We start from the raw sequence: 13,826 nt of genomic DNA, 5'->3' as shown, positions 1-13,826 counted from the left end.
ACTTATGTCCGTTCTAAACAGGTTGGAATAAACTGGCTTATGTTTGCATTCCTGATACAGTTTAGATTCTTTCCCCTTACTTATATGTAAACTTGTATCTCAGTAAATGACTCAGTCAAGCCTTCAGAATCATTACAGCACTGAAACAATAATGCCAAAATGTAACACTGAAATTACAAATAAAATGGAAGAGCAGCTAAAACCAAGTATCTACATCAACGTCCTCAATTCATCCTTCACCCTGTGGATAAGATTAACATCCAGTCAAATTTTTATTTATCTGGTTTGAAATTAATCTTTATGTTTTGGCCAGTTGTCTGGTCATAACACCTCTCCACCTTTTCTCCCTTGGGGACTGTCTCCCTGTCCTATATGGCTGTGGTTATTTTTTGCTTTGTTTTTAAAAACTCCTTTCTGTAAGAAGGGGAATAGGCACACTGCACAAGTCCTAAGTGTGAAAGTAGCTTTTAAATTCTGTGAGATTTGAGGTTTTTCACTTAATTGTGTTTAAATACAACTTCTGTTCTTGTTTAGTTTTATCAAGGAAAGAATGATATTTTGCAATTGTATTCTAAGAGAATAGTAACAACTTATTTATAATCTTTTCCTCCTTATTAGGGCAGGCAAATCGAATATATAGATATAGAGAAGCCATTTAATGGAGGCCTTGGATTTAGTGTGGTTGCTCTTAAAACTCAATGTGTTGGAGAAGCTGGTATCTTTGTCAAGGAAATTCAGCCAGGAAGTATAGCAGCCAGGTGAGATTTTTGGTTTATACTGTGTCAAGATTCATTAAAATATCACCAATTGAATGAAAGATATGAGATTCTTCTTTTTCTTAAATACTGTTAGAATTGCCGAATGATGAATCTTGGAACCATAGGGTTAGTTCCAGATTTAGAGTGCAAACCTATACATGTTTACTCAGAAGTAAGTGCCACTGAGTTCAGTAGGACTTACTCTCAGGAAAGTGGATATAGGATTGCACTGTTAGTCATACTTGGAGTAAACCCATTGATTTAGGTTAGTCATAGGTGTAGTCTTAAGTATGATTAAGGGCTTCTCTATACAAACAATTTATTGCACGCTCGTGACTGGACACTCATGGAAGTTTGTGGGTCCTTTACACAATGTGGGCAACCTCCAGGATGTCTCTCGCGCTTTCCCCTGGTTATCCCGCTTTCAAAAAGATCAGTGATAAGCTGTAATAAACCCTAATTGTGCAATATTGGCAGTGTGTAAAGCTGGCATAGCACTATAATTCGGCTATTAGATGGCAGTGTTTCATTGAACATATAGAGCATTGCCGAAAAAGGAAGTTTTCAATTCCACATCAAATGCTTGCTGTCTAAAGGAGCCTGAACAGAAGATGGAAGCGGAGAGCCCTGGTAAAGTTGTGGGATTTTAGCCTGCTGTAGAAATGCTCTAAATCTCGAATCAACCCGTTGAGTTGCAAGATACCAAAAACCTGCCTTGTAAGGCATGACCATTCACCCACGAACCTCCCGCAGATCACCTGACTCCACAGTGCGCTAGGATTTAATATGGAACACTTCCTGCAGAAAATGTTGTTGCATATGATGAAAGTAGATGGGCCAGTAATCATAATACTTGAACAATCAAAGAGAGCCGCATGCATGATAATACAATAACAATGACCTGGTTTGCATGTAACGATAACCCATGGTTTAAACAACCCATGGGTTGTCATGCACGAGCGGGAGGGAGCAGGCCTCCTGTGCGCCTGCCATTTCTGCTTTCAAACAGCAACTCATGATAGGCTCGTTTGTAAGTGATGTCCAACCCCAGACACTTTGGTTTGTTCATGGGTTAAACAACCCAAACTTAACATGTGGTTTGTTCTCAGGTTAACTTTGGATTGTTTAACACACAAATAATCCAAAGTGTCAGGGTTCAGACATCACACTAACAACATACCAACGAGCCAATTGTAGGTTTTTACAGAAACTGGAAGTGGCGTACACACAGTGTGCGTCCCTGCAAATCATGGGTTAATCACAATTTGCCACTGAATGCCACCATTATGTGTGAACAGGCCCACTGTAACATATTCTTTCCGTTTTCATGTTGTGTGGATGCTGAGAGATAGTGGCTTCTGTAAGGTGACTTTAGTGAGTTTATCGCCAAGGTGAGATGTAACTAGTGACTCGTGCTCACACTTTTATCCATTATGAGCTTTTCTACACGAGGCATTTTTTGTGTACTCACTTATTGTGTCCTCACAGTTGTTTACGGGTTCTTTAGACAATATGACTCCAGTTTCATTTCTGTTTTTTCAGAGCACTTTTCTGTTGTTGTTTTTTAGAACAGGGAAAATGGGGTATTATTTCTGAAAGCAAGTATTTCTACTTGTGTATTTGTGCTATTCCGCTATACTACAGTGCCACCTAGAGGTTATGTAGCAGAAAAGCAGGAAAGGAAAAGCTCTTTGTGTATTGCTCGGCTCTCAATTCTGCAACCAAACTGAAAGTAGATACAGCAATTAACTGCCCCATGTAGAGAAACTCTATGTTACACCAGCTAGCACCACACGCTACACAAAAAGGCAATCCCAACACCACCCACATACACACCTGTGGGAGTGTTTGCTTCATCTGTTCTTTGGAAATTTGTTATGGGGTTGCTGCAGCACTTCTTAAACATCTTCTATGCTTTATCCAAGGGATCAAAGATTAAAGGAAAATGACCAAATATTGGCCATTAATCATACCCTGTTGGATCAGAGCATTTCCCATCAACAGGCAGTTGTATTGCTCCAACAGTCCACAGGTTCCTTACATTTGATTGTGGCCAGGGAGCCAACCCGAAGACGCAGTAGAAACTCATCTGCTTTAAGTGATGTTACTTTGCCTGAAATGGTAAGTTATAGTTCTATCAGAATCAGATTTTGAATTATAAAAGTCTCAAATACATTGTAGAGTTTGAAAATTGCACTGTATAATTTATCCCCATATGATTAGTGTCCCATCTTCCACACAGATGAGACGTAGATCAAACTGAACATGCTGTCAGGGTGGACACTGAGCCCATAGAATCCCAGAGTAGTTCTGATTCTGAGGAAGAGGAGTCGCTCCTGGGAGAGGAGCGCGCTCCTCTTTCCCAGGGCCAACAGCTGACAGAGATTCCTCCCTTCCTGGCTTAGATAGCAGTCCAGGGAGTGACAGAGCGCGGGAAGCAGACTTGATGGACGCGCAACGCCAATGCAGAGAGCGGCGCCAAATGGAGGGCGCAGAAAGGAGGCGTAGTGTCCGGTTGGCGCGCAAACAACGGCTGCGCCCAGAGGATCCAGGGGAAAAGGGGAGGGACTCTCCCTAGTCCTTAAGTTCAGGGGTCTGCCAGTAATTCCCTTTCAAACGGGGACCAACTGTTCCAACTTAGGGCATAGGTACTCTGCTGCTCATATCTAGTTGCTAACAGTAGAGTTGTTAAGTTGTAAAAGAGGAATAAAGCTTTGAAAAGAATCCATTTGTCTGTGTCTGGACTTGGCTACTGGATTAGACTGAGAGAGGCCTCCAAGGAGCCCTTGACACATGCAATAAAATCATATTCCTTGATGAATGCATCAACTGCAACCTTTTTTGGAACAGCTTCACCTATTCCATGGGAGAATAGACATGGTGGAGCAATTGACCATATTTAATCCCGTAATCTTAGATAGCAGGGTTTAACATTTTACAGTTCTCAAATAAGCTGCAGCATTATTTATTTATTTATTTATTTCTATACCAGCCAGATGGTGACTAGCCAAATGGGCGATTAATAAATTTAATAAATAAATATACCGCCCAATAGCCGAAGCTCTCTGGGCAGTTCACAAAAATTAACATGTAATTTTTAACATTAACAAGTAACATTAACAAGTAAAATTAACATGCATTATATAACATACATGTAAATATGCAAGTAGCTACTAATCTATTAAATTCAAATAAAATTTCCAGTGTTACCCTATAATATTTTTTTGTACTCTGTGCATTCTCCTATTTATTGATAATCATAGTAAGCGTAGGTTCTGAATCATACACTGGATGGGTGGATATAAAATATATTTTAGAATAAGTAAGAGTGCAATCCTATGTCCATCAGTCAGCATTGGATTGTTCGGTTTCCTGGCTCCAAACATGGAGGCAGGGTTCTGAGCTTTGAGCCAGGAAACCGTGCTCCCTGCCCCATCCCACTCGTAGCTGGCATGGAGAGAACCGCACTGGCTACCTCTCCATGCTTGCAAAATGGAGAATGGAGATGGGGAAAAAGAGGGCATTCCCATGGGCAGGGATGGGAGGAGACTGGGGCGGCAGCCGTATGATGAATCCTACAGCCACCCAGTCTCCTTCCCTCCCCATCCCTGAAGCCTCTGCTAGATGGGCCAAAGCGCATATCTAGGTAAAATGCAGAGTGGGAGGCCTGAGGCACCTCCCACTCTGCACTGGATACTCGTAAGCGTCTGAGTTTGGAGGCTTACAAGTACCCAGGGCACATCCCACGGGACTGCGCCCTAATTTGCCAGCCACTGAAGAAATTAAAACAATGTGGGGAAGTTGGCGTTAAGTATTATGGCATCATCAAGGCAAGTACTGGGGAAGATGTGGTGTTGTAAAGAGAAAGAATACACCTCCTTGGGTAACTTTGTATGCTCCTCTTATCAGGTCTTGCTTCACAGTTTGAGCACTACTAAATCTAGCCAACTGGTTCAACTATTTTGGTTTAAGAATTATTCTGTAAGGTTGGGAGCGTGTGGTCAGATCTAAGCAGTTTTCAAATCTGCATGTGGGAATGAATGTCTGCATCTCACATTTGCCAGGCCTGGAGCCCATTTAACTTACAGGCTACTCGCCTCTGTCCGTTTATCCATGAGGTTGTAGGAAGCAATTCCCTCTTCTTGTTTCCTATGTTTCCCATTTGGTGGGTAATCTTATGAACCCTGTATCCATCTCATATTTCTACATGCTCCCAGCTGGCCTGGTATGCCCAGATGAAATCAAATAATGCGGTTTCTGAACAACAGGGGCCTTATTTTGCAGCTCTCTCATTCCTATGTAGCAGATATAGCTCTGTTATAGGATTAAATACTAACTCCTTCAAACTAGCAAAAATAAAGAACAGATGATTTTTCAAAAATCTGAATTACAGAATTGGTGTTTTCCAACCCACTGTCTTATGTTGATGGTCTTCACTAGTTATCAGTCATCTCACTCTCTTGAGGTGGCGTGGTGGTCTTCTATTCCATAGAGTCAAGTAGCTTCTTTGACCCTGATTTGTTAAGGGAGTGACAGAGTGACAAAACCGAGCCTACAGTGGAGACTTTGCTGATTTCCTGGCTGTGACAACTGAAGCAAAAAACTATATCTGTAACCTAGACATACATTTGTGATCTTCCTGTCTATATTTTATATTTCATATTTATTATGCTCTATGTTTTTATTGTAATGCGATGTAAATGTGCCATACGATAAATAAATAATGTTAAGGGAGCAATTCTATGGCCCCTAGACAGCATCTGGGGGTCATAGGCTTTTTTGGATTCCTGGATGCAGTGCTCTGACCTGGGAGCCAGGAATCTGCACTCCCTCCCTCCCTCCTCTCCGTCCCAGCTGGCATGAAGAGAACTGCGCTGGCTGCCTCTCTGAGGTCAGGAACTCAACCTTAGAAGAGAGGCAAAGGATGTGTATCTGTGGGCAGGAAATGGAGAGGCTGGCTTAAACTATCCCCAGGCCTTTCACCCTCTCCACAGCAGCCCAGCTGGACAGTAAAAAAGCCCATCTGGCCAAAATGCAGAGCGGGAAGAGCAGGGAGGTGAAGATTGCTTCCGCCACTCCTCCCACTCTGCATTGGATGCCTATAACCCTCCACGTTTGGAGGCTTATGAGCATCAGCATAGGATTGTGCCCGAAATCTGTAATAATGAAGTTAATAATAATTTGTTATGTGGATAGCTTGAAGGGAATCTTCTTGATAGAGGCCTTAAATTAGGTACTTTTATTTCTTTTAATATTTATTTATTTATTTATTTATTTATTGCATTTATACCCCGCCTTTTTTCCTCTTGCAAGGAACCCAAGGCGGCTTACATTATCCTCCTCCTCTCCATTTTATCCTCACAACAACAACCCTGTGAGGTGGGTTGGGCTGAGAGTCTGTGACTGGCCCGAAGTCACCCAGTGAGCTTCCATGGCCGAGTGGGGACTAGAACCTGGATCTCCCAGCTCCTAGTCCAACACTCTTGCCACTACACCACATATTATTATGCTATACTGAAACATTTTTTTTAGTGGATAATCAATAATGATTATTGGTCTTAGAAATTTAAAGGATTAAATTTTAACTGATTTTTCATTAAAGAGTCTCTTTTAAACAGACTGACATTTTCTGTATAGAGGATTTTAAAATTCTATTCATGATGAACTAGTCCTCATGGCTTGAACTTGTGTCCTTGGTTTCTGTTTTATTTCAGTGGAAGAAATGGTATGATTGTCCCAACAACTTATTTATTTTCATGTTGCTTTTGCTGAACGCCAGACCTAGAAAGCAAAGTAGTTTACAGTGCATTTCTATACATGGCTACTCCGCCCAGAGAGCTTCGGGAACCGCCCAGAGAGCTTCGGCTATTGGGCGGTATAGAAATAAATAAATAAATAAATACTCAGAAGTAAGTCCCATTGAGTTTAGTATGGGACTTATTCCTGGGGATGTTAGTACAGGACTGCAGCCTTAGAGACATGTTTCCAGTATAGTCTGCTACAATTTATGGTGTACTATTCATACCATGTACTAGGAGACCTAACAGAGGGAAAATGAACAAACATTTTGTGAAGCTCTTATGAATCTCAAGTTTCTGTAGAGATTGCTCTAAAGTAATAGAGCAGGCGTTGTTATGGTACACAGTTGTGATTGTTGCTTTTCATGTCTGAATTATGTGAGCAGTGATGGGCTGTTACATCCAAAAATTAGAGGGGCCATAAGTTCTCCCTTCCCCACTGAGCCATTCTTAACACACCCAGTGGTAGAATCTCCATGTTCAGAGACAGTATGAACATAGGGAGCTGCCTTATACCGAGTCAGACCATTGGTCCGTCTAGCCGGGTATCGTTGACACTGACTGGCAGTGGCAATCCAGGGTTTCAAGCAGGATTCCTTCCTAGCCCTACCTGGAGATGCTGGGGATTGAACCTGGACCTTCTGCATGCAAAGCAGGTACTCTGCCTCTGAGGCATGGCCCCTCCCTGTGCTTTTGTTGTGTGGGCAAACAGGAGAACACCATTTGCCTGTGCCTTGAATGAAAGCTTCATAGAGGAATTTGGCTGGCCATTGGTGAAAACAGAATTGGAGTAGACAGGAATAAGTGACTTGTCCAAAGCCACAAGCCTGAGTACAAAACAGAGATGGCATCAGTCCATATCCCCAAATAACCCCCTTCAACTAATTCGACACCCAAAGAGTCTAGTCCTGCTTCCCCTTCCCAAGCAGTTCACAGTTTTTCCTGTCTGCCCCCATAAAGAAATAACATACCCATTTCCCTCCGCACTCATCGCTTGACCACCTGCAACTCCACCTGTGTTCTCCAGGCTCCCTGGCTCTGCTTAATGAGGGGGGAGAATGAAGCCACAGACATGTTAAAAATGGGCAGCTGGCCAATCTGCAGCCACCAGTGGCACCATGAGACAGTGAATCACCCCTGCTCCATCATCCATGCTCATAAAGTGCAGCTGGAAGGACAGTGTTCCCCTCTCATCTGTAGGGACAGACAGGGAACAAACCCTGAAACCCTTAAATGTGCACCAGAATTGGTGCCACCACCAGAGCCTTGCATCACACCCACTGTTTTAAGGGCAAAACAACAACATGCACACAGTAGGTCAATGTGCATTGATTTACTGTGGGGAGTGTTGTGTGTGTGTGTGTGGGGCGGGGTGCCCTTAAGATGATGGTTTGGGCTACTGTGTGCAGTGATGAAGCTTAAAATGGACTTAAACCTTGTTTGTTCAAAGTCACCGTGGCTTTCCTCAAGTAATGATTCCAGTGTAAATCTTGTACTCACCAGAAACTCTGATTTTTCTAATTTTTTTCAAGTCCAACAGGCATACCAGAGCAACGTGTTGTATTTCAGAGCTGGGCAAATGTATGATTTGCACACTAATATGTGGTCCACCATTTTCTTCTTTGTAACCCATAGGACATGGATGGGCAACTATTGACTGTGCTGGCTTTGGCTGATGGGAGTTGTAGGCCAAAACATCTGGAGGGCCACAAGTTGCCCACCCCTGCCTTAGGAGTTGATCTGTGTATTTTAAGTTACCCAGGCAGGTAGTTTATGGAGCTCTTCAGAGGAAATTTGGGATCTAAATGTAATAATATACATTATCTTAAATGTGGTATTTTCAGCTGTAGTTTATTTTTCCCAGCCACCCTGCCTATTATAATGCTATGATCCACCATATCTCACATGTATGCCAGACAGGCCAATAAGAAGGAGTTTTGGAATGACTTGGTTAATGTGGAAGGTACCAAGTGCCCTGTACAGACTGGAAACTCTATGATGTGTTGTGCAGTGATTCTTGATACTTACAAAAGTATAATGGTAAATGGATTTCCATTTTCTACCTTTTACAGATCAGTTGGGGCCACATTGAAGAAGTTGAACTTATTAATGATGGCTCAGGATTAGGGTTTGGAATTGTAGGAGGAAAATCAATTGGCGTAGTGGTAAGGACTATTGTTCCTGGAGGACTAGCTGATAAGGTAATTTATTTATACAATGTTTATTCTTTTTACTTTTTTTTTTTAAAAAATCATAGGATATTTGTTAGCAGTTCTAAAACAAGCTTTGGTATTTTAAGAGTAGCAGCTGAAGCAGCCCATTGGAGACCCCTGGCCTAGTTCTCCAGGCCTTGCCTGGCTCTGCTTCACTAGACTGTGGAAGTAGCAGCATGGAAGGAAGATGGGAAATGAGCTACACCTAGGGATGCTGGAGAAATTCGAGATGGACTAAAAGAAGCTCAGATTTCTGAGAATCTGACCTGCGGAGTCCACTGCGGAACGTCTCCTTCAGGCCGTGCAAAGTCCGTGGGCTTCTGGATGATTTTTTTTTTACTTTCCCAAAATTTACACATATAAATTTGTAGGAAAATATGTACGTTTCTGCTGAGGAAGTGTTGAATGGAATGGGGGACAATATGCTTAATGTTATTTACTAAAGTAAATTATGTAAATACCTTACGTAATTTACATAAATATTTGCGTATTTTTCCACTTGTCGAAAAAAAAATTTGCATCTGTCTGTGGGAGGACAAAGGAACAAAAGGCACCTGACAATCCATGAAACACAGATTTTACACAGTCCGTACATCCCTAGCTGCGCCTACACCTTTCCATCCTTTGCCCCAACTGCTGTTGGCAAGTGAGTGGCAAGCCCAACCCCATCAATGCTGCTCATTCCATTGTGGCAAGGAGGGCAGAAATTGGGATGAAGTGCTCTCCACACCGCTCACAGCTATTATTGGTACGGACCACTTCCATTTTTGCAATGTACATGGCATGCCTGGCCTAGTCACGCTCACAAGTCCAGAGATAAAGGTAGCAGTTGGAACAGTTGAATAAAGGATTGTGGATAAGGCAGAAGGAAGGAGTTTTTACTAAAACTCCCCCCCTGCCCCCACACACATACTAATCCATCTATTCCGATTTCCTGATCACCTGTCCTGCTCTCTCCTACGTCACATGGCCTCTCAGAGGGCATGCATATGTAGGATGTTCTGAGTGATCAAATAGTTATGACAGAAGCATGAAACTGCTTATAATGATCAAAGAAGAATGATACTATTCAAGACTAAATGCCACATTATAAATGTATGTATAAAAGTAGACTAAAGGTAGGGCAAAGATAACTAATTAAATGTCAACAGTGGCTATGTTCTAGGTCAGATAAATTACTTCTCAAGTATGCCTTGGCTCTTAGAAAGGGAAATATTAAAAACATGTGTACCATTTGGAGTAAAAAATCAGTCATGTTTTAATCATTAGATTTAAGTGTTGGAGAGTGGCAGCACAAAAGCTGCATTCATACGTAATGCCAAGCTATGGTCTGGTATTACATGAACAGTAGTGAACCTGCTCCCATGGTCCCTCTTTCTCTAATCTTGTCCCTGCCTGCCTCATGCACAGTGATTTCCTAATTGATCAGAGTTTGATCCTGATTTGTAGGCAAACTATGCTTTGAAATATACCGTGAGGCTCCCAGGCAGTCCGCCATATCACTGCTTCGTACATACGCCTATAGCCTGATTATGCCAAGAAGGCATTTATATGATCATAGAGCTGTGGATTTTCATGCAAGAATCAAGTTGCTGCCTAGCCTGTGACTAAAATCCTGGACTATGTGGTCTTGATGACAATTGATGCTTCACCCTGAGTCTTTGAGGATGGTTCTCATGAGAAATTATGAACCACTTTGCTTCCATGGATCTCAACTGGTACTAAAGGATGCTACCCCTTTCAGAATTGGCGTTTCAGTGGAAGTTTGACACAAACCCCCCTTGTTAAATAAAACTGCTGCCTCTAACCTTGTGGATACAAAGAGAACTCTGTTTCATTTTATTAATATTAATGTACAGAAAAGAGATTATAGGATGTGTTCCAGTTCATAATCAAAATGAAAGTTGGAGACTCAGAGCTGAAATTCTAAAGTTGGCTCTCTTCTGCTTCCTCTACAAAACTGTCTGGTATAATGAATGCTTTTCCTCTTGTGTCTTTGGAACACCTGTTTTGCTGTAAGGAACAAAATGTTTTGGCATCCAACATTGTATGTGTCACTGTCTTAATTTACAATAGTCTTGAGTGACCAAGTAGAGGGTATAGCACAAACTGGAGACTAATGGTGATAACTTTACTAAGAAAATATGAAGAGATAATGACTGCAAGAGCCAGTGTAGATATTGTTTTTGGGAGAGCTTACTTTCACAAAGAACTATTCATTCAAACAGTCTCTTCATATGGGCAGTGTAATGTCAAAGCAGAGGAGCTCTTCATAAAAGTGTGACTACCTCAGTAACAAAATTTTCTGATTGTTTTGCACACCCAGGTTAAAGAAGTAGCTGCTGCAGAAAACGTGTCTGAGCACATTTTCTGGTGTTATGGAGCTTTTGTGTGATTAGACATGTGTGAGCAGTTGTTTGCACAACTATGCTCTGAGAAATAACACAGGTTTGAATTACGATCCTGTAAAAAGCCAGAAAGTTACGTTTGACGGAAAAGCACGTCTGGTTTTGTGTCAAATTCTCAATTCATGTCAATGATCTTTGTTACACATTTATAGGTTTGTGTTTGGGGGTCTGTTTCCATGCATGTCTGAGATGTTGGGCTCACACAAAAACGGTATTTGAAGAATCTTTCCTGCAACCATTCTGATTGGTTACTGCCCATTGTCTGGTGAAAATCTGCAGAATTCCTTAAGAGTAAATCAGTGTTCCACGTGAAACTCTTCTAGTAGCACTAAATCAAAATGCTCCCAATTGCTTTTCATCGTATTAGGCCAATTTTTTTACAGGAAGTTGCAGAACTACAGGTATTTCTCTTCAGTTGTTTCCTAATTTTTTTTAAAAAGTTAGCCTTTTTACTTATAAATTAACTGGGACCTTATTTGCAGTGCCTGATGAATTTTGTGGAAGGTTTTAAATATATTTGATGTTTATTATTTATCTCTGTTTCTTCAAAATAACTTTTGGTGCTGCATTGTTTTAACTTGATGGTATTTCACATGGTCTGGGTGCCTTGTGAAAAATAATAAATATAAGCAGTTATAATTTGGCAAAATATAACTTCTGAATTTCATACTTGCAGGATGGCAGACTCAGAACTGGCGATCACATCTTGGAAATTGGTGGGACTAATGTACAGGGAATGAGTAGTGAACAGGTTGCTCAAGTGTTGAGAAACTGTGGAAACTATGTTAAGATGGTGGTTGCAAGAGATCCCATGTGTGACATTTCTGTGACGCCACCAACCCCTGTGACCCAACCTGTTGGTGCTTTGGCTTTTTTTCCGGACAGAGGATTTGACACAGTGAGTATATTAATATTTTGCAATTCTGCCATGAATTGCATCTTACAGCATGTAAGACAGTTGAAAATTTAATATTCATTGCAAGATTATAAGGTTAATGGCCTTCCAAGTTGCATCTCAATAAAAATTCCAGTCCAAAAATATTTTCCACCACCATTGCTTAATTCCACTATAGAAAGTCAAACTCAGTACCCTGAGTTTGACTTTTACGAGGTAACACATTCTTTTCTACTGCTCTACAGCTGATTCCTTTCATTTTCTATGGGCAGGATCCAACAGGGGTTTTCCGCAACCTGCCCCTTCTAGAGACAATCGTTTCTGCTCATTTTGGAGCTTACCCCTGGAAGCCCTACATCGCTGCCACCAGTGGTAGGGACTGTGTATGCACCAGAGCCGGCAGAGCCGGCTGTGTGTGCATGGGCCCCAGCAGGATTGGCCACACGTGGAAAGTCCCCTTTGGATCCTGCCTTATATCTTTTCCAATACCATCTGTCTCATCTAGGGAAATGGCTAATTTGCATGTGGAACCTCAGTTATGGAATACATTTCCCTGGGAGGCTCACCTAGTGACAATGTTTTAGAGATTGACCTTTTGGGGCAAAGATCTTATTAGCTCAAGTTTTTAAAGTACTTTTATGTACTTGTTGATTTTTTATCTGCTAGTCTTAACTTGTATTTGTCAGTTTACATCTTTGTATTTTGTTAACCTTCTAAACCACCTGGAATTGATTTTGATGAAGGATATATATTTTACGTCAGCAGGAGTGGATGGAATAGTTTCACGTCATCAGCCACTGTAAACCAGCAAATCCTAATCTGATAATTAGATCTACCTTTTCTCCTAATATATTCAGATCCTTTTTAGTCTGTATTAAAGGTTTGGAGAAGCTAACAAAATGCTCATGTAGATATAAAAATAAATAAAAATAATAAGTCTATCTAATTGCTGTTAAAACTCCCCATGTAGAATTTCTTAATCCCAATTACTAGACAGCCCCAAGGCAAAGTCTGACTGTTAAATTTTTTGTTTAGAAATCTATCCATTAATATGTTTTAGAACTTACTTGAGTTAGCGGTGTCATTCCACTAACTCAAGTAATGATAGTGGAGCTCTGCTGAATCTTTCTGTTGTGTAATTGGTTGCAAAATGCACAACTGCTTGCACAACAGGTTATGTAAGCATAATGCAGTGTAACTTCAGTTGGATTCTCCTCTTGCACCTAGTTCAGAACCTAGTTTCCGCTAGTGCAACATCATTTGCACTAGCAGAATGACACAGTTGGATACTGCCCTTTGGTCGGATCTCTTTGTCTTTTTGTTAAAGCTTCAAGGCAGATACAAAAATGTTCTGAAGTCTTTGTTATCTACGCTACTATGTTCGCACCTAAATTGCATCTTTAAGATCTTATTTTAACAAATTTAATTTTGGTCATATTTATGTGTTTTTGTTTAATCAAAAGCTTTTCTCAGTTTAGAATAATTAAAATCAACAAATGTTACTCAAGTATGCAGGAGGTCTTGAAATGTAAGCAAAGCTGTGCTTCTATTCCATCTGTTTCTATGGAGCTTTTTTTAGATTTAGGTATGGAATATCTTCAGAGATCTGTCTCTTGTCCTGTAGTGTGGTTTTTCTTCTTTTTTTCTTTTCCTCCTCAACTTCCACAGTAACGTGTTGGAACCTGGGTCTTTGAAACATGAAGTTGCACTGGGAGCAGGGCCAGTACTCCCATTAAGTGGAGTTAGGTAGCCAC

General features: G+C 41.1%; 1 protein-coding gene across 12 annotated transcripts in view; it reads left to right on the top strand.

The window, feature by feature from the left end:
* Positions 1 to 13,826, top strand: part of PATJ (PATJ crumbs cell polarity complex component) — a 236,099-nt gene that overhangs the window by 8,498 nt on the left and 213,775 nt on the right. For 11 of the 12 annotated variants that reach the window (XM_084852343.1, XM_084852349.1, XM_084852348.1 and 8 more), the window contains 4 exons: positions 619 to 758; positions 2,684 to 2,879; positions 8,629 to 8,757; positions 11,854 to 12,075. In XM_084852343.1, the coding sequence (XP_084708469.1) occupies positions 619 to 758; positions 2,684 to 2,879; positions 8,629 to 8,757; positions 11,854 to 12,075 (687 nt within the window). Of the gene's footprint in view, positions 1 to 618; positions 759 to 2,683; positions 2,880 to 8,628; positions 8,758 to 11,853; positions 12,076 to 13,826 lie in introns of those variants that run through there. The other variant, XM_084852350.1, reaches the window with a different exon arrangement.

This window comes from Heloderma suspectum, chromosome 4, assembly GCF_057233095.1.
Source record: "Heloderma suspectum isolate Gila_16-S chromosome 4, 16-S_ref, whole genome shotgun sequence".
Lineage (NCBI taxonomy): Eukaryota > Metazoa > Chordata > Lepidosauria > Squamata > Helodermatidae > Heloderma > Heloderma suspectum.
The sequence above is the reverse complement of the archived record's forward strand: the minus strand, read 5'-3'. Positions and strand labels throughout refer to the sequence as shown.